The sequence below is a fragment of the Apodemus sylvaticus genome, chromosome 1 (assembly GCF_947179515.1).
Source record: "Apodemus sylvaticus chromosome 1, mApoSyl1.1, whole genome shotgun sequence".
NCBI classification, from domain to species: domain Eukaryota; kingdom Metazoa; phylum Chordata; class Mammalia; order Rodentia; family Muridae; genus Apodemus; species Apodemus sylvaticus.
Genome location: NC_067472.1, coordinates 83,746,997 through 83,765,613, shown reverse-complemented (window position 1 = coordinate 83,765,613; position 18,617 = coordinate 83,746,997). Strand labels below are relative to the sequence as shown.

Genomic DNA, 18,617 nt, shown 5'->3' with positions numbered 1-18,617 from the left:
CCTGCCCTTTCATATTCCCCATCTCCTCTTTAAGCATAGGAGACTCCTCCCCATGTACACAGTTTGGTTTTATTTTTCTTCCCTTTTTAATCAGTTTGCTCCCCTCCCTCCTGCGTCTGTTGTTCTGCCTGCTTGGTCACCCTCCTCTGAAGCATCGCTTGGTTTTTCCTTTTCCCTTGCAGGCATTTCAGTTGGGCCCCACGGAAGCCTCTTACTACTGGGTGTACTGGGTTCCAACTCAATATGTGGATGCAATCAAAGACACTGTGCTGGGCAAGTGGCAGTATTTTTGAAAGCACTTTCACCTCTGGCCCAGGAGACTGACCCAAAGTGAAGGACATTGCCGGGAGAGGTCCGCAGCATCCCTGGATTGCAGAGTTCTGGGACTTTGTTCACACACACAAAAATCTCTATTCAATCTGAGGTGATGTGGTGACTGAAGCCAGAGGTGATGTACTTTCACCATTAGCTTAATTTGAACTTAAAATCACCGGTTCCCTTTCTTGCAGTCAGCTTCATACCATTTTTAAAGTCAGTATGGTGGAAATTAATAAATCCAAGTTTTGAACATGTGTGGAATACTCTTAAGTCTGTTTGAGAGTAGACCTACCAGTAATGCTGAGAGGGAGTAATCAAAAGCTTTCTGGTTGTTTTCTTTTTTCTTTGCTCATTTTATTTCTTCTTTTTTTTCTCTTTTCTTTTCCTAGAAGTGATTTCACTTGAGATGTCTTTGGTTGCAAAACATTTGGACTTCGTTGCGATGAGTCTGGTTGTTGTTTTTTTTTCCCCTTGGTATTAAAATTGTATGCAAAATGGGGGTGGTGAGTAAGCCATATATTTTTGTGTGTGTGCTCATTGATTCAGATATATTTTTTGTTTTGTTTTGTTTTATTATTTCCCTATGATTTTGTTTTAAACCCAAAGATGCCAGTTTCTCTTTTGGTACCTCATTTTCACCTCTTTGCCAGGCTCTCTTCCATGTGCTGCTGCTTGGAAATGCACATGGAAAGGAACAGCTGTGGTCTTGGTGTTGGCTTCCCACCTCGTTGTGGTCTTTGAACAGCAGAGTAGCTCTCACTTGACTCCTGTGTACCCTTCGGATCCCTGTTCTGAGGTGGTCCACTGCTGGTTTGCTTGTTGACAGCCTTTCTTTAGCTTGACATCAAAGCCCTACCTATCACCACAGCCTAGGATTCGCTGCTCCAAGGCCCCCCCGCTCTGAGGAGCCAGCTTGTCATAAAGCCACTGGTCACACACTTTATTTTTTGGGAAGCTTCCCAGAACTCCTTACGCAGTCCAATGGTTGTTTGAATTATGCTTCTCCATTCGGTCCTTCTGCTCATGCGTTCAGTTCAAGTGTCCTTTATCCCAGGTTCAGAGATGCTGCCTTTCTCATGGAAGACCTTTGACCCAGTGGGTCAGCATTGGTATTCCAACAACAGAGATGGGATAAGTTGCTTTCAGGACCAGCTTGCTCTCCTGGTTTTAGCCCTGACGTTCTTTGTACATGTGAACTGCTGTCTTTTCTGTAAGCCGTGATTGACTCTGAAATGAGGGACAGTCTCTTGGTGGATGATCCCCTTTGTGCTGTTTGCTGTTTCTCTGCTGCTGTCTTTGCAATTCTCCTCTCACTGGTTGCAGGCTCTCATAGTAAGGTTTGGTGAGAAGCCTTCCCAGCGTTACACTTTGGACTCAAGCTGTTACCCGCCCTCATCCTGTGAAATGTATTCGCATGTATTGCCTAAGATGACTATTCCTTGTGAGCCAATTAATGACAATATTTATGCCCTTCCCTTCTAAGCTGTAGTTTGGGAATCCAGCCCACATAGACAGCCTCTTGCTTTTTGTGGTGTATTCAGTGCCAAGTTATGCATCTGGACAGGAAAACCTACTCTGCTTTTTGGGCACATAAGTAACATATGTGAAGTGCAGCATCCAAGAAACTGCCTGTGTTTCAACACCTCAGTGGTAATTGTGGATTTTCTGTTCTTACTGGCCTGCAGTTTCTGGAGAAGGTGCATTTTGCTCCTTTTCCAGCCTCCTCCTGCACTTGGCAGGCCTATCAAGGAAGTGACCAAGTGGCAGGTAGAACATCTTCTTGGCTTGAATACTGTCATTTGTTTGCCAATGCCTCTGTCCTTGAGACTTGTCTTGACAGTGCCACATACCTAGTTTTGATCTCTGAGCGGGCCTCTTGTGTTCCCATCTTGGCTCTGAGGCCCATCCTGCCAGCCCCATTTTCTGTGTGGGTCCCAGTGCTCTTTGCCACCTCCTCCCAGTACACATGCCCTGCCATTATCCTCCTGCTGCCCAAGGGCCAAACTGCTTCTCACGCGGGCCGGTGTCATTTCAAGAGGACCAAAGCCTCTGTGAGCCTTTTTATTTTCAGTAAAATGGTGCTTTTTCCTTACTTAGAAGATATTCTCTATAAATAATGTAAATGACACCTTTCATATGGAGCTGTTTTAAGTATTGCTTTCCAGAGCTTGCTGAATCTGCTTGAGCTCTGGCTCCTGACCCACAGAAGGCCTTGCCAGAAGCTCTCAGAAGGAACGGGACAGGCAGCACCAGAAGCCCTGGGAATAAGTGTTTAGATCTGTCTGGGTCACAGCAGTATTTGCTATTTGTCAAATTCAGTCCCGTGAACAGTCTTTATATATTTCTTAACATGTGGATATAACTGACTAAATCTGTGAGCAAATTGGAATACTCTTCTCTTTAGTTAGCATCACACTATGTTTTTTCCTCAGGATTATTTCCGTACAATTCTTTCAGTCAGATGAGGGGGTGTGCAGGAGAAGGCTTCTGGTGGCTTTACATGAAGCTAGATAGAAGAGTCCTACTTAACGACAAGGCTCTTCCTTGGCTTGTCATCATGTAGCCACTCAAAGGGCTGTTCTCCCATCTACAAGTGGTACTGGTGGCCCTTCTGTAGGCCTGCCATCACAGACATCATGCTTTCCTTTTCCTCCCTGAGGTGACTTGGCAGAAAAATGTGATCACATAACTGCTGCTGAGCCTGGGTCCCTCAGCTCAGAGCCCTTGGACTCTGGGTTGCAGGACTCTTGGTAAGAAGTATTTTAATCCATGATGGGCCTTTGCGGGTAGCTTTGGCTCGTCACTGAAGTTTGACTGGGCTGAGGATGTACTTTCTTTGCATCTTGTGGACATAGTAGGAGCCTGCCTGGTAAGGTCCTAAGTAGCTCCTTAATTGCTGCTTTCCCTTCTGAGGGCCAAAGAGATGAACTTTGCTACATTGCCATGTCTCAGAACAGTTGCCATATCTCACCCAGAAGGGAATCATTCCTCTTTAATGTGCCTGGAGGAGCATTGTGAGCTATTGCAGTTGGCCTGCCCCTTTCTTTGCCAGGAGCCAAGAACGGAGGGGATAGATGGATGTATGCAAAGGGTGGGCTTTCTTTTCACCCATCTGCCAACTTTCTTTTGCTTCTTGCTATTGTTCGGCCCTGTTCCCTTGGAAAAGGATGGTCCCCTGTCTTTTAAAGTTACTTCTCGTCAGGATCAGGCCCATTTCCTTCTTCATAGGCTTAGAAGTGGACAGGAGCCCTCTAGTGTGCAAATGATAGATTTACCTGCCAGGGTGGGTGGTTCTGCTTTCTTGGTGTCTGAGAACCTTTACCTTTCCTACAGACTTCTGCAGAGGTATCTGACAATATGTAAGTACTATGTTTCCTCGTGGTGTACACTCTGTTCTTGTTTGTTTTTAAATCAAAACGCCTGTTTGAGAGGAGATGAACGTATTTAGTCTATTAGATTTGCGCTGCTGGATTTTTTTTTTTAATATGTAATCTTGACTAGCTGTCGTATTGTTTATCCTGTAAGATTAGTCTATCAATTAAAGTTTCATAATTAATTGCGTCTCTCCTTCCAATTCTTCATGCGTCTAATCTCTTCTGGGGCCTAATCTATCCTGGGGACTTACCAACATTTAGAATTGGGCCCCAAGCCATCTTTTGTCAGCTGTGGTCTGACTTTATGGCAGTGAGTTAATATATACAAGTTTATTCTCTGGGACAGCTGACAGATTTAATGGAGCCCGAAGTATCAAGAGTAATGAGCTTGCCAATCAGCCACCCTTCTGCCATGCATGCCTCTAGTTAGGGGAAGCTACCTCCCCTCCCTCTCTGTCCTAACTGGGAATTCTCTACCCTTGCCAGCTATCTAGCCTTTGAAGATACATTTTTAAAAAACAGTGGAAACAGCACAGCTGGAGCCACTTGCTGTAAAGACCCAGAAAGGAAAGATCAGAAATTGGACAGGACCAGAACCCTTGGCATAAATGGTGATAGTTTGTCAGGATATAGCATAGTGCACTCAGCCTCTCACGTTAGATATTTTCCCTTCCCCCTTTGTGTGAGTATTCCTGAAGGGTCTGGGCTCCCAGTCTTGCTAATACCTCATACTTATGAAGCAACACTGAAAAGCATTTTTATTTTTTAGTTAGGGTCTTGCTAGGTAATATAGGCCTGCCTGGAACTCAGGATTTTCCTGTTCATCCTCAGGGACTCGAGGCAGGTGATATGATGTCCAACTTCATTATATTAGATTTTTATTAAAATTCTTATTACATTTTTGTGTTTGTACACATATCACACATGTGCACACTCATGACATGATGTGTGTGGAAATCAGAGGACTGCTTTTGGAAGTTGGTTCTCTTCTACCATATGGGTTCCAGGATGGAAAGGTTTGGCAGCAGGATAAGCCACAAAGCCATCTTGACAGCCCATGGATATAGTTTTTTCAGGATAAGATTTCTCTGTGCAGTTGTGACTGTCCTGAAACTCATTCTGTAGATCAGGCTAGCCTGAACTCAAGAGATCCACACTTGCCTCTGACTCCCGTATGCTGGAATCAAAGGTGTGCACCGCTGCCACCTGGCCCACCAATATATTCTTAAAAGATCTAGTGAAAACCGTGTCCTCAGAGGAGACCCTACAAGGAGACAGTCCTAAGGGCTAGAAACAAGGGCTTCTCTGTACTCCTGAGTCACAGCCAGCTGAGAGGTGGGAGTGAGATGCTTTCTGCCATGACCCCTGCCACATACAGCTGCCAGAGCTGAGTTTCCTCTTGACTGCTCTAGCCATGTTGCCTGTGGTTGGCCAGGGCCATTTGAATTTTCAGACCCCGCTAGTTTGCTTTGTCTCCAACTTTTCCTTGTTCACCTCATTTTTCTACTAAACTTTTAAACTTCCTATTTTTTATGCCTTCTACCCTATCTAAATCCTTTGTTGTTGTTATATGTATGTGGATCATATTTGCCCAGGCACCCATATGAGGAAGTCAGAGGACAAGTGATGTTCTTGTCCTACTTTTTTTTTAAGATTTATTTATTATATATAAGTACACTGTAGCTGTCTTCAGACACACTAGAAGTGGGTGTCAGATCTCATTAGGGATGGTTGTGAGCTACCATGTGGTTATTGGGATTTGAACTCAAGACCTCTGGAAGAGCAGTCAGTGCTCTTAACCACTGAGCCATCTCTCTAGCCCATCCTACTTTTTTTTTTAAAGACAGGGTCTCACTGTTAAGCTCTGGCTGACCTAGAACTTATGTGGACTAGACTGGCCTTGAACTCACCATGAAGCTAAGGGTAGCCCTGTCCCTTAATTCTACTTCTACCTCTGCCTTCAAAGTGTGAAGATTATAATTGTGTGCCACCATGCCCTGTCCTGCTTGGTTCTGAGTCTTATTCTATTTCATGTCATGTCATGGGTTTCTGTGGCTAGGGATGCTCTCTGGTCCTGTGTAGGTTAGCAGAGGACTCCCCTCCTACCTGCTCAGGGCTAGGTTCTCCTAGTGATCATTATGGCTATATCCTCACATTCAAGTCTCAAGGCATAGATTCCACTAGTCCATTACTGAAGACTATTGTGATTCTTGATGGACTTGTGCTCTTTGATTACTAATGGAAACCTCAGTGGCAGACCCATCTCAATGCCAATACCCCACTCAGGTTGTCAGGTGACTGACCATGTAATGTCTAGTTCTGCTGTGTTCTCTGGAGTTGGAACCTGTCCTCTAGCCACCCCACAGAAGGGTAGCTTTTGTCCAGAATTCTGTCAAAAGTGCCAGCTGATGCACCATTCTGTTTCTCATACCCTTCTCAGGCACAGACATTGTCCCTGTGAATGAATGTCACTGTGAGCCTGGGACTGTTGAGCAGTTACTCTATAAGATAACAACACTTTGACAGGTCATTTCACAGGGTTTTGACATCTGGCTATGTGATAAATGGCTGCTTAGATACACCTTTTCTAGGGCACCTTTAAGAGAAGCATGGAGGCCAGAGAGGGGCCTCTGGGGCTGCCTGAAAGATTTACTCTAAACACTGAATTCAGGTTCTGTCATGTCAGCACTCCATTGATCTGTCATATCTTCATGGTACCCACATTTAAGCCCAAAGGACTCAGGCCCAGAGAACAGTCACATGCCTGTCAGTCACCAGCTTACAGATTGCCTGGTGATGAAATCTGCACCCATTTACCTGACTGTTGAGGACTTCAGGAAAGTGGTTCTTGCTTACTCAGTTGTCCTCTTCCTGATTTCATTGATGTATGTTAGGAATTGCTTGCATAAACTTTGTCCTTGGCATTTATTCATTGGATTTATTGTTAATAAAAGTCTGAAATTTGCTCATTTGGCTTTATCATCATTTTAAAAACTCAAAAGTCATATATGCTATACCTGATAAATCTCAAGTCATAGTTGTGTACGTCTCTGGTCTACTCAACCCCATTCTGAAGGAATAGAATTCATGTTAGTTTTTAGCACGTAAGGGCCCACCCCGGAACACAGGGTCAGCCATAACTCACTTGGTGAAGTGAGGAGACGCCACACAGAGTCTTGATTATGAGCCCTGGCTCCAGCATGCCATTGTTGTTACGCTTTTGCTCATTTTCCTTATGTGTTGCCTCCTTGAGTACCCCACAAACCGCTCAAATCATGATGTCTCAAATGGAAATGATGACACCTCTTAAAATCTGACGCTCATTTTATTCCTGGTTTCAGTAGTAGCACAACTGAGATCATTACTCTGGAGAAGCCTCTCTATCCATTACTTTATCCCAATCTCCAAAATCTTTTAATTTTTATCATAGCCATCCACCATGCTCATCCTCTTTAGTCCACCTGGGTGTCTACATGGCTCTGTCTTGTAGGAAATCCCACAGTGGCCAACAGGCTTCTTAATCAGACTGCAAGGTGCTTCGGTTGACTGACCATAGCCACCTCTTAACTGCCTGCTGCCACCTCTTTAACTCCAGGTGACCTAGGCTGTGCACTACATGTTCCTGAACCAGAGGCTAATTTCCCGCTTATTTTTATTTTATATTTTATTTGTGAGACAGGGTTTCATAGCCTTAGTTCATGTTGAACTTAGGTAGCTGAGATGTATGCTGTGTAGGGCAGCCAGCTGCGTTTGCAGTCACTCCTGCTCCTGCTATGTTCTGTGTCCTGCCTTTCCTATGAGGCTGCTGTAGAGCAAAAGCCTTTCCCAGGTACCTGCGCCTCAGCCTCTGCTGGAGTATGCCAGTTTTCATACCCTTTACATACTGCTTTCATTACTAAATTATTAACATATTTAAAAATGTACTTGTTAACCATATTATATCTATGGTGTATCTTGGGAGTGACCATTACTTATTCACATTTTGGTACCTTTTTTCTTTTTTTATGTTCAGTTTGGCATGTTTTATAGAAGTAGGATCATGCTACTTATCTTTGCTTCATTGTTTTGAGACAAGCTACAGTGTAGTCTCCAGGCTGGCCTTGAACTCCCTGAGTAGCCAAGAGCAATCTTGAGTTTCCAATTCTCTCACCTCAATCTCCCAAACACTAGGATTATAGGCATGCATTTTATTTTTGCTTAAAATAGCAACTTTTCTTATTCTACAGATTTGTTTCTGTTCAACCAATCCCACCCAGTGTTTGTTTTAGACTAGCATGGGACTCAGTGCTTGAGATTGATTATAGGTGTGATGCACACCTTGGCGCTTTGGCAGACATCCAATTACAAGTCCTTAGTATATTCTTTCAAATGTATAGTGAAACTTTCTCCCATCTTTTGACAAATTTCGTCAGTTGAAAGAATGGTACTGCCAACTAACAGACTCACCCTAACTGGTCATCAGTTAGTAAGTATTTTCATTTCTTTTTGCCCAGAATCCTTTCAAAGTCAGCTGCTGAACTACTTCACTCCTAAATATTTCCAGGCAGTAGTTATTCAGTATTAACTGCTGTACCTAAGAAATTTAACTTTGTTTTATCAAGCATACATACAGCTTAGCTACCCCAAATGTCGTCTGCCTAGTGCTTTCCAACCCCTTGTTTCCAACCTCAGACTTCTTGTGGGCTGTCTGAAGGATATAGTGAGGAGACTGTGAAGAGGCTTAACTAGAGGGATTGGGAGACAAGGGCTGGAGACAGAGCTATTTCAAGGTCTCTATTTATTTGTTTGTTTGTTTGTTTGTTTGTTTGTTTTCCGTGCTGGGCATAGAACCTAGGGCCTCATGCATTCTGAGCAAGTGTTCAATCACAGAGCTCCATCCCCAGCCACAAGGGCTCATGAGAGTCACCCAGGGCAGGAAAGCCAGGAAATTACCCAAACAAGCTGGCCAGCTCCATTGGCTGAAACAGCAAGCAGTGGACCCTGCCTCACTCATGTAAGGTGGAGAACAACGCAGGCAGGCACTTAGCATCAACCTCAGTCTTTGACACATGTGAACATGTACACAGAACTTACACATCAATTGTATGTATTCTCTGATTTGCAGTGTGGAATGCTGTATGTGGTCAGTTTGCTGCTTACCTGTCAGAGCTCAGAATAAATACTTACTGAAAATGAAAACATCCCTGTGAATCCTTTTTTTTTTTTTTTGGATTTGGTTTTTCGAGTCAGGGTTTCTCTGTGTAGCCCTGGCTGTCCAGGCAGCATTTGATTCCTCAGCCAGTGAGGAGAAACAAGTAAAGCAGATGCTTTTCAGCATAAGTGCATGGACTGAGGTGGGCGGTAGAGGGATGCCTACTCCAGGTACACTGCTGAAACAGTTTTTGAAGCAGGGTCTTGCTGTCCCTAGCTTTCGCTCTTGCATGCCTAGGCAGTCGCACTGACATGCTCTTAGACAGTCTCTCACTGCCTTCTACTATTCTCCCCAGCTGCCCATCACAGTGCCCTGGGAGGTACTTCTAATGTACATTCTTACCAATAACAGATCTTTAAAACTATAAGCAACATCAATAAAAATTAAAAACTTTTAAGTCAGGCAGGATAGTTCAAACCTCTAATCTGAAGCTCTTGGGAGGCTGAGGCAGGAAGATCACTGTGAATTTGAGGCTTGAGCCAGATTTAAATGAGTTTGGGCCAGAATGAGACTATCTCAAAAAAAGAAAGAAAAACTAAAGATTGACAAAAATGTTAGTTTTGTAATAGTTTTATTTTTTTAAAGGGTAAAACACTCAGACAACTTAAATAAAAGTCGAACAGAACCGCTGTCAGTCGGCCACGATGCCATCGTGTCTCCTCAGGAGTCCTCACAGTGAGGAAGAAGGCTCTGGCAATGACAAGAGAAGTGGGTTTCTTCTTGGTGTGCAGCCATTGATTATAAGTGACATCGTTAAGGTGCCCAGTGCATGAAAACTTAAGTATCCCAACCACTAATACACCAGAGCTGAACCAACAAAGATTGTTAGCTAAGATTTAACAGCTGACAGGCAGTACTGGAGATCTGTGACCCAACTTCAACTTCACAAAGTCGTGATAGGGCCTATCTATATCATTTCCACTTTACAAGGGCTCAGATTCAAACCTCTGCAGCTTATCCAAGATGACAAGGCCCACAGCATGCCTGACAACAGCCAACTCGGGCCTGTCTCTAAAGCCCACCCTCTTAGTTGTGAGCAGTCTTGGGCCACCTGAGCAGGCTAGACTCAGGCTGGTAGGTGCTGAGGACCTGAGATTCCTTTCCAGGCTATGACATGCAATATTTGTGTAAGACTACTTTTAAGAAGAGGGGGGAATGATACTTTCAAGCCTATCTTGAAAATAAAGACCTGAAAGACAAAACAAAAAAACAACCAAACAAAAAATCCAATTTGCTGGGTGGTGGTGTCGCACACCTTTAGTCCCAGCACTTGGGAGGCAGAGGCAGGTGGATTTCTGAGCTCAAGGCCAGCCTTGTCTACAGAGTTTCAGGACAGGGCTACACAGAGAAACCTTGTCTGGAGGGCTGGGGGGGGCGGGGAGAATCCCAAGAAAATAAAGACCACTGCAAGGTTTAGAGCTCTGGATGGTGGATAACCAGAAACTAAGAACAAGCCCTGCCAACTTTTGTTTTATGAGTCTTGCTTTACTGAACAACTACAGACAGACTGATCCTTTAGAAGATGGTTTTATTTCAGATTATTTACCTGATACTTTATTCATACACATCCTTCTTATCTGCAATGTAATCTACAATTTCTTGTGGACACATTAACTTCTCTGCATCTATATCAGGAATTTCAAACCCTAAAATAAAAAGTTGGTAACAACGTATAAGTACAGAAAAAGCAAATCCTTTAGAACAGAAAGCATATGATTACCCTTTCCCCCTGCTACTTTTAATTAGTCAGAACCTCACTGAGTTACTCAGACTAACCTTGAAATTTGAAGTAGCTTTGATTATAAGTCTGTGCCATAGGTTTGGCTTACATCTGATTCTCTCATAATATACACAACTGTGTTAAACATCTCCAACAACCTTAAATCCCACTTTGTTTTGAACTGGAATGGTTTTAGAAAATGTTTATCATGTTGATCTTAAGTCTTTTAGAAAGAATTAGTATAACAGAACCTCACTCCCACTCCCCAGTGGGTTGTATAAATCACCCTGAAACTTGCTCTGTAGACCAGGCTGGTCTCAAACTCAGAGATCCATCTGTCTCTGCCTCCTGAATGCTGGGATTGAAGGTGTGCCCACCACTACCTATATGAAAACTCCTTTTTTTGAGAGTACAACTCAGTAGTTGATTGTATGCGCACAGGTTGGAAAATCACTGCTATTATCTAATTCCTCAAGAATTAATCCAGTTCCCCTAGAACCATGGTTCTCAACCTTTGGGAGTCATATATATCAGATATTCGCATTATGATTCATAGCAGTAGCAAAATTATAGTTAATAAAGTAACAACATAATTTTAAGATTGGAGGTCACGCCGGGCAGTGGTGGCACAAGCCTGTAATCCCAGCACTCTGGGAGGCAGAGGCAGGGAGATTTCTGAGTTCGAGGCCAGCCTGGTCTACAGAGTAAATTCCAGAACAGCCAGGCTATACTGAGAAACCCTGTCTCGAAAAAACCAAAAAATCCAAAAACCAAAAAAAAAAAAAAAAAAAAACCAAAAACAAAAAAAGATTGGCGGTCACAAGGTGAGGAACTGTATTAAAGAGTGGCAGGCAGCATCAGGAAGGTTGAGAACCACTGCCATTGAACATTTTCAGCATCCCTAAAAGGAAACCAAGTGCCATTAGTGGTCACTCCTTGAATTCCAACCCTTGGCAGCCTTGGACCCACTCTGTCCCCACCAGTCCTGTTGATACTCACTGCCAGTGGAGCATACAGCGTGTGATAAGGTGTTCATCTGACTTCTGTTCTCAAGGGTCATCCATGCTTAGTGTGTTCCTTTGTTCCCTTATGCAGTTGGGTTTTGATAGTTTTCATATGGTTTACTTGGCTCAAACACTAGTGAGTACCTTCTATGTGATTTCTCAGCAGTCCAGTCGAGGCTTCTGCTACTGGCACACTCAGTGTACAGTGTAGGAAAACACTAGGTGCTGTTGCTTGTCAGGCCCACACATGTCTAAGCTCAGTCCAGTTCTGGTTCTTGGAAGCCCGTGGCAGCAACAGCGCTGCTCCTGCTAACATCATCCATAAGAGCTTTAACTAGTACCTCTGTTGGGTGGCACACAAGTCTTTTGCTCCCTAGTTGAACAGCTACCCCCAAAGGTATTTGGGGGACTTTTATAAAGCCTCATTTGCACAGCAACAGACCTTAATATAACTTGGAGCAGGCAAGGGAAACATAACAGGAAACTCAGACCTCAGCTGTGTGTCCTCAGCAAAGCTTATTACTGCTGTCTAGCTAAAGTCATCATAGATCATTAAGTCATCAAGTGTCATCAGCATCTCTATAAGTGAGACTTTTGCTGCTGATCCTATGCTTTCCCATGCCTTTAATTCTACTATGCATTCTGCCTAACTTGGGCTGTCTCTAATAGTTAACGCCACCTGACAGTAAGAAGACTGGGCAGTATTGGCTGTTACTGTTTCTAGTAAAGCTGAGTCCAATCCAGATTCTAGTACTTCCTTCAGTTTAAACCTTCTACCGTCATCTGGCCTGGACTGCAGAGAGATCTTTTCTTAAAAATAACAAAACAGGCTGGGCAGTGGTGGTGCACACTTGTAATCCCAGCACTTGGGAGGCAGAGACAGGTGGATTTCTGAGTTTGAGGTCAACCTGGTCTACAGAGTGAGTTCCAGGACAGCCACGGCTACACAGAGAAACCCTGTCTTGAAAAAAAACAGACTCATAACATGCAAACCCAAAGCTAAGGTATGTATGTTACCAAATTCGTCTTCCATGGCCATAATAATTTCCACTTGGTCCAAACTGTCTAAGCCCAGGTCCTTCATAAAATGAGAATTTACTGAGAGCTGCAGGAAAGAAATACCAAACAAAATTTAATTCACGGAAGTGTTTACTTCTCAAGACAACAGAATGCTGCTTTATCACCATATAGACAAGCTTTAAATAACATGGGGTGTTTAACATATATTGGCATGGATACAGTGTAATTTGTTACCCTGTTCAACTTCATTTTGAGGTGGTTAACTTAAACAAAATTAAATGAAGGATTTCATGCTACATATTTTACTCAGATCTTTGATCACTATTCTAAAGGACATCAGAGAGAATTTGTTTTCTTGCTACTTTACTAACAAAACCATTTGTCCTCAAGATTGCAAACTATTCTCCAAGCACTCAGAAGGCAACCACAGACACAGTTGAGTTTGAAGCCAGCCTGGTTTATGTAGCTAGTACTGGGCCAGTCAGTGTCACCTAGCTCAGTATAGAGCATTTGTCTAGTATACATGAGGCTTGGGGTTCCATTCCAGCAACACACACTCAACAACTAAAAATCCCAAGATTATTATAAATTGCAGGTACCTTTTGTAGTGGTTTGAATAGGTTTGACCCCTACTGACTCATGTGTTTGGTTAGCCCAGAGAGCCCAGTGTGTCACTCTGGGGGTTGGCTTTAAGGCCTTATGCTCAGGCTCCACCCAGTGGGGGTACAGGCCCTCCTGCTGCTGCAAGATAGCACTCTTGACTCTTCCAGCACCATGTCTACCTGGATGCTGCCATGCTTCCCACAAGGACGACAATGGACTGAATCTCTGAAACTGTAAGGCAGCCCCAATCTAATGCTTACTTTTATAAGAGTTACTTTTACTTTTGGTCATGGTGTCTCTTTACAGGAATGATACCATCAGATGAGGAAATACAGCATCTCATTTGCTTATAATGTACACCTCAAGATCACCAGGAATATTCTTAAAAATCCATACAAGGGCCTGAAGAGATGGGCGAGGAGTTAGAAGCAGTCTCTATACAATCTGATGACCAGAGTTCAGATTCCAGCACCCATGTAGCAAACTGGCTGGCTGATACAGACCTGTGCTCTCAGTTCTGGAGTAAGCAGAGACAGGAAGATCACTGGATTTGTTGGCTTCCAGCCTAGCAGAGAAAGTGGGAGTCTCAGGTTCAGAGATACCTTGTCTCAGAACAGATGGACCAACGATTGAGGACATCTGATGATCTCTTCTGTCCTCAGCACACACATAGGTGTGCGTAGGTAGTTGTGTGGGCACGTGGGCACGCACACAGTCATTTTAAAAACTATGATAAAAACAAACTACCTTACACACAACAAATTTGCATTACTAAAGAAAAAAGTTGTTTACCAACCACATGAAAAAATTAGAAGGGTGAAGTTAAAAAAGAAAAACAGGGCTATAGTAACGCACACCTTTGATCCCAGCATTCAGGAGGCAGAGGCAGAGGCAGACAGATCTCTTGAGTTTGAGGCCAGCCTGGTCTACAGAGTTGCAGGACAGCTAGGGCTGTTACAGAGCAACCTTGTCTCCAGAAAAATAAAAATGAAAAACAGACAGACAGAAAGACAGACAGACAGAAGGAGGGAAGGAAAGAAACCTCATTGGAAGAGAGTGGGAGATAAACAAATACCATGGTGGTTTCAATGAGAAGACCCCTATGACTATGCAGGTCCCAGTCGGTGTCTGTTTAGGAAGAGTTAGGAGGGGTGGCCTTGGAGGTTTGTCACAGGGTGGGGGTGGGGAAACAGGCTTCAAGGAATCAAAAGCCCCCATTCCCAACATACTCTTTGCTTCCTGTTTGTGTTTCACGATGTAAGCTCCCAGCTACTTTTACTGTGCCATGCCTACCTGCCTCCTGCCCTTCTCCCTGCCATGGTGGAATTGTAAGCCCTAAATAAACTCTTCCTTCTGTAAGTTTGCTTGGTCTTGGTCTTTAATCACAGCAACAGAAAAGTAAATGAGACAAATACATATATACTATACTTATGTGTGTGTGCTGCCTGAAACACCCGTGCATCTCTCTGGAAGCTAGTATCTATACAAGGACAATGTCAGTCTTCTAATAGGGGAACTAATTGGCTGGAAGCTGGTGAGACTTTTAATTGAATATTTGTTTGGACCCTTTGAATTTTATACCGTGGTATTAAATTTGCTAAAGAAAAAAAAAGGGACTGGTGAGATGGCTCAGCAGGTAAAGGAACTTGTCACCAATACTAATGACTCCCTGAGTTCTATTCCTGGGACAGATGTAGGGAAAGGAGAGAACCGACTACCGCAAATTGTCCTGTGACTTCCTCAAGCATGACATGCATACACATGTGCATGCGTACACATACAAAGGAGTAAAGGAAAAGATAAAAACAAACCAGGTACCTTTTCTGGATCAATCTTATCATAGAGTTTCAAGACATACAGAACTCGGTCCTTGATTCCCTCTAACGTCAGTGGGGGTGCATCACTGTACTGGCGGCACAACTGTGTGACTGTTCCAGGCACCTAAAACAAAGGCAGGAAAGAGAATGTCACTCCACCCCAACTGTCTTTACATAAATGCACACAACTACTGGTATCTTTTTAAAATTTACACAAACATTTTTTATTTGGGAGAGGGCTCCACGTGTACCTAGCACATGATTGGAGGTCAGAGGACAAGCTGTGGGTGTCAGTTCTCTTCCCCTCTGTTGAGTCCTGGGGATTGAACCTGAGGGCCATCAGGTTTTGTGGCAGGTGCCTTTACCTGGTGAACATCCTCACTGCTTACCTACAGGTATCTTTCCAAAGCTTCTGGGCTTTACAGAACCCACACCTCTCCTTCTCCAGTGTGGTCATTACTGAATACTCGATCATAGGCTTTTTCACCTGAGAAGCTCTAGCTTCAAAATGGCTGACGCTTGTCCTCAAAATCAGGACTGGTCCCTCTAGCTTTGGACATCATCTTGTTCAGTAAGACTGTCACTAACATAAACGCATCACAGAAATGCCTAAGTTCCCTCATGGCAAATTTAGCATGCTACAGCCTCTTCAGTGCACTGCCACCAGATACGAGACAAAAGAACCTGCCCTAACAGCTGCGATGGCATACAGATCTAATTTGGCTTTGATGGTAACTAGGTGCTGGCTAGAACAAATGAAAGCAGACATAAGACATAAGAACCTTTCTAAGTGTTCCTATGATAAGATCCAACTGTTGCTGCTGTTAATCCGCTGTTTCTGCATTATACTCAGGTGGGTACCACAGCCTTGACTAGATTTCTCTTACCAAATATGGAAGAGCACTGTCTGTCTGGCAGGGGGGTTTAAGTTCTTAGTTAAGCCTGTTTCATAGAAAATGAGTCTGCTGCTGGGCTCTTAATCCCAGATACTTGGGAGGGGAGGCGGAAGAAACAAGTTGAAAGCCAAGCTGAGCAATTTAGTGATAACTGGTCTCAAAGTAAAGAGGGCAGGGACAGAGCTGTGGAGCAATTTGCTTAGCATGCATGAAACCCTGGGTTCAACACTGAAGAAGGGGAAAAGGACAGCAATATGGATCAGAGGGTAAAGATGCTTGCCAAAAACAGGTTCCCTCAAGTTATCCTCTGACCTTCACACACATGTTCACACTAAATAAGCAAATGTACGCCAGAGAAAGAGCTGGGTTTGCTTGTTGGCATTCATGCCCCTGACTGTGTCTATGAAAAAATGACTTAAGAGCTGCTGTGGTGTCAAATGTTTTAACCCTAACACTTGTGAGGCTGTTTCTGCTGGTATGCAGTTATTCATGTAGGCCACTAGGTGTCAGTAGCTCACCAGGCTTCACTAGTAAGTTCCTACAGGGCCAGGTGCATGCCCCAAGATTGACTATGGTCTTATAAGACCTTACTCACCTTTTATAAAGGAACTGATACCGATGTTTGGGTATCCTCCCACAGCATTACCTCTTGGAGGAGCTAACCACCTCCTCCTGCCAGATGTCTACTGTTAGAAAAGCACCTTCCCCAGGCAGGGGTAGCGAGCATGCCTGTAATCCCAGCACTCTGGGAGGCAGAGGCAGGCGGATTTCTGAATTCGAGGCCTGCCTGGTCTACAGAGTGAGTTCCAGAATAGCCAGGACTATACAGAGAAACCCTGTCTCGAAAAAACCAAATCCAAAAAGAAAAAAGAAAAAAGAAAAGAAAAGCACCTTCCCTGTGGTCAAAACAGGTTGTCTCAGTAGTGGTCTTCCCACTCACATGTGACATAAATCATCTCTAAGCACCAAAGATGGCACTATTTACAGTCACTCTAACCTGGCCTGATACTGCTGAGTTACCATTAGAGTTCATTTTGCTCCCCTTTGTCCCCCCGTTTATGCAAAGTTTTAAAGGCCATCTCTGTCACCTGCCCACTCCAAACCTCTGGAAATGAAAAACGTCAAACACAGCTGCTTGAAACAAACCCTCACCTCTTCAAAACTCTTCCTTGTTCTATCTACTCCCTCCCCATTTTCTGGAAACTTGCAAGCCAATTTATTTCACTCATCAAAGCTGGGTGATTCAGAGAAAAGGTTTCTTCTTTAACAAACCTAGCTTACCGCTTGCTTTCTAGATTGTGCCATGGACATCCATAGTCTAATAACAAACCTAAAATATTTTGCAAACAACTGTGTATCCACATCTGTGAATGAACTTAACTATCACCATTCTGTAAGCATAAAGCAGGCAGAGAGAACACCACCTGTTCAAAGCATTGTTGCAGGACCCCATCTAGAAAGCCCACGAAAATACTTTATAGATAGACATATTGAGTAATCTGTGGGCACAACTTAAGTTTGAAAAGCAATGTTATAAGAACAGAAGATCACATTTTAGCTTAATATGAAATTAGTCTCTAGATCCAAGGCACTGCAACTTTACTGCCCTTATAACACCTTTATAATGACAACCTTTTGATATAGCCAATGGGACAATGGCATGTCTAACTATCTATTCCACTGTCAGTGAATCTCAACACTGGATGTAGATCCTTATTTCTTCTTGTAGCATGCAGGTGTAACTGAAACCACTAATGCAGGAAGCTCACTGAGTATGAAAAAGGATTCTTCAACTTGGCCCAGAGTCTACTACAGTAGTTCCTAATATTGCATGCACACTGGGAACTTAAAACGCCACGCCAGCAGGGCTTGATCCCAGCAGAATACGTCAGAAGGGGAGCAGGAAGTGGGCTAGCTAGGGTCTTCTGTTGGACATCTAGGATTGAAAGTGACATCCTCGCGGAGTTTAAGCCTCACACTGGATTCATCAAATATGCAAACTACACAGGACTTGTTTCCTATCTTTACTTTCAGAAGGTTCACAGACAAAAGGTGCCACAAGGAGAAAATTACGATAGAACTCTAGGAACCTAGAGAATACTCTGGAGAGGGCTATTGTAGGCAAGTGGCTTTCCACTTCCTAGGGAAGTGACCACAGTAATTGCCATCATCACAACTGACAACTGCAGTAGGTGCTCTACTCTCTCAACTAAACTTGTCACTCCGCAAGGATGAGAGCTAGTGTCTAATTTTGCTCTTCAGTCATTACTTGGTCAAAGCTCTGTGCTCTAATCACAAGACACTCTGCTTCGCAACTGGGGTCAACCAAAACCGGTCAGGCAATGCAGCTAGCCCTGTACCCCCGATCACCCCTGCAGGTTCGGTGCAGCTGGCTGGAGCCCCTCCCCCAACACGGACGGCCCGGGGCCCTGACCCCTGACTAGCCCCGGCAAAGTCACCGCTAGTCACCTGCGCGAGCGCCAAAGCGGGCTGCAGAGCCCCGGGTCTCCTCCGGATTCCCTCGGGGCAGAGAGTCGTGCTGAGCGGCCGGGCCAACGCCAACGTGGGAAGCCTGGGCAGCGGCGCGAAGGCCGCGGGCAGGCGGCGGACACAGGCGCAGAGGACACGAGACGCCATGGCTACGCCAACCCAGGATGCACTGCGCCGCGGCCTC

At 44.1% G+C, this 18,617-nt stretch overlaps 2 protein-coding genes across 3 annotated transcripts in view; one reads left to right on the top strand and one right to left on the bottom strand.

Moving 5' to 3' along the window:
* The window catches only part of Ubfd1 (ubiquitin family domain containing 1), a 25,772-nt gene extending 11,183 nt beyond the window's left edge, over positions 1-14,589 (top strand). Inside the window, exon 7 of one of the 2 annotated variants that reach the window (XM_052199905.1) lies at positions 13,537-14,589. In XM_052199905.1, the coding sequence (XP_052055865.1) occupies positions 13,537-13,542 (6 nt within the window). In that variant the 3' untranslated portion in view covers positions 13,543-14,589. Of the gene's footprint in view, positions 1-182; positions 836-13,536 lie in introns of those variants that run through there. The other variant, XM_052199885.1, reaches the window with a different exon arrangement.
* Positions 9,438-18,617, bottom strand: Ndufab1 (NADH:ubiquinone oxidoreductase subunit AB1). The gene is made up of 5 exons (XM_052199916.1): positions 18,413-18,617; positions 15,049-15,171; positions 12,625-12,712; positions 10,430-10,529; positions 9,438-9,573 (listed from the first exon to the last, which is right to left on the bottom strand). Exons 1-4 carry the CDS (start codon positions 18,578-18,580, stop codon positions 10,438-10,440), a joined length of 471 nt encoding a protein of 156 aa, XP_052055876.1. The 5' UTR covers positions 18,581-18,617; the 3' UTR covers positions 9,438-9,573; positions 10,430-10,437.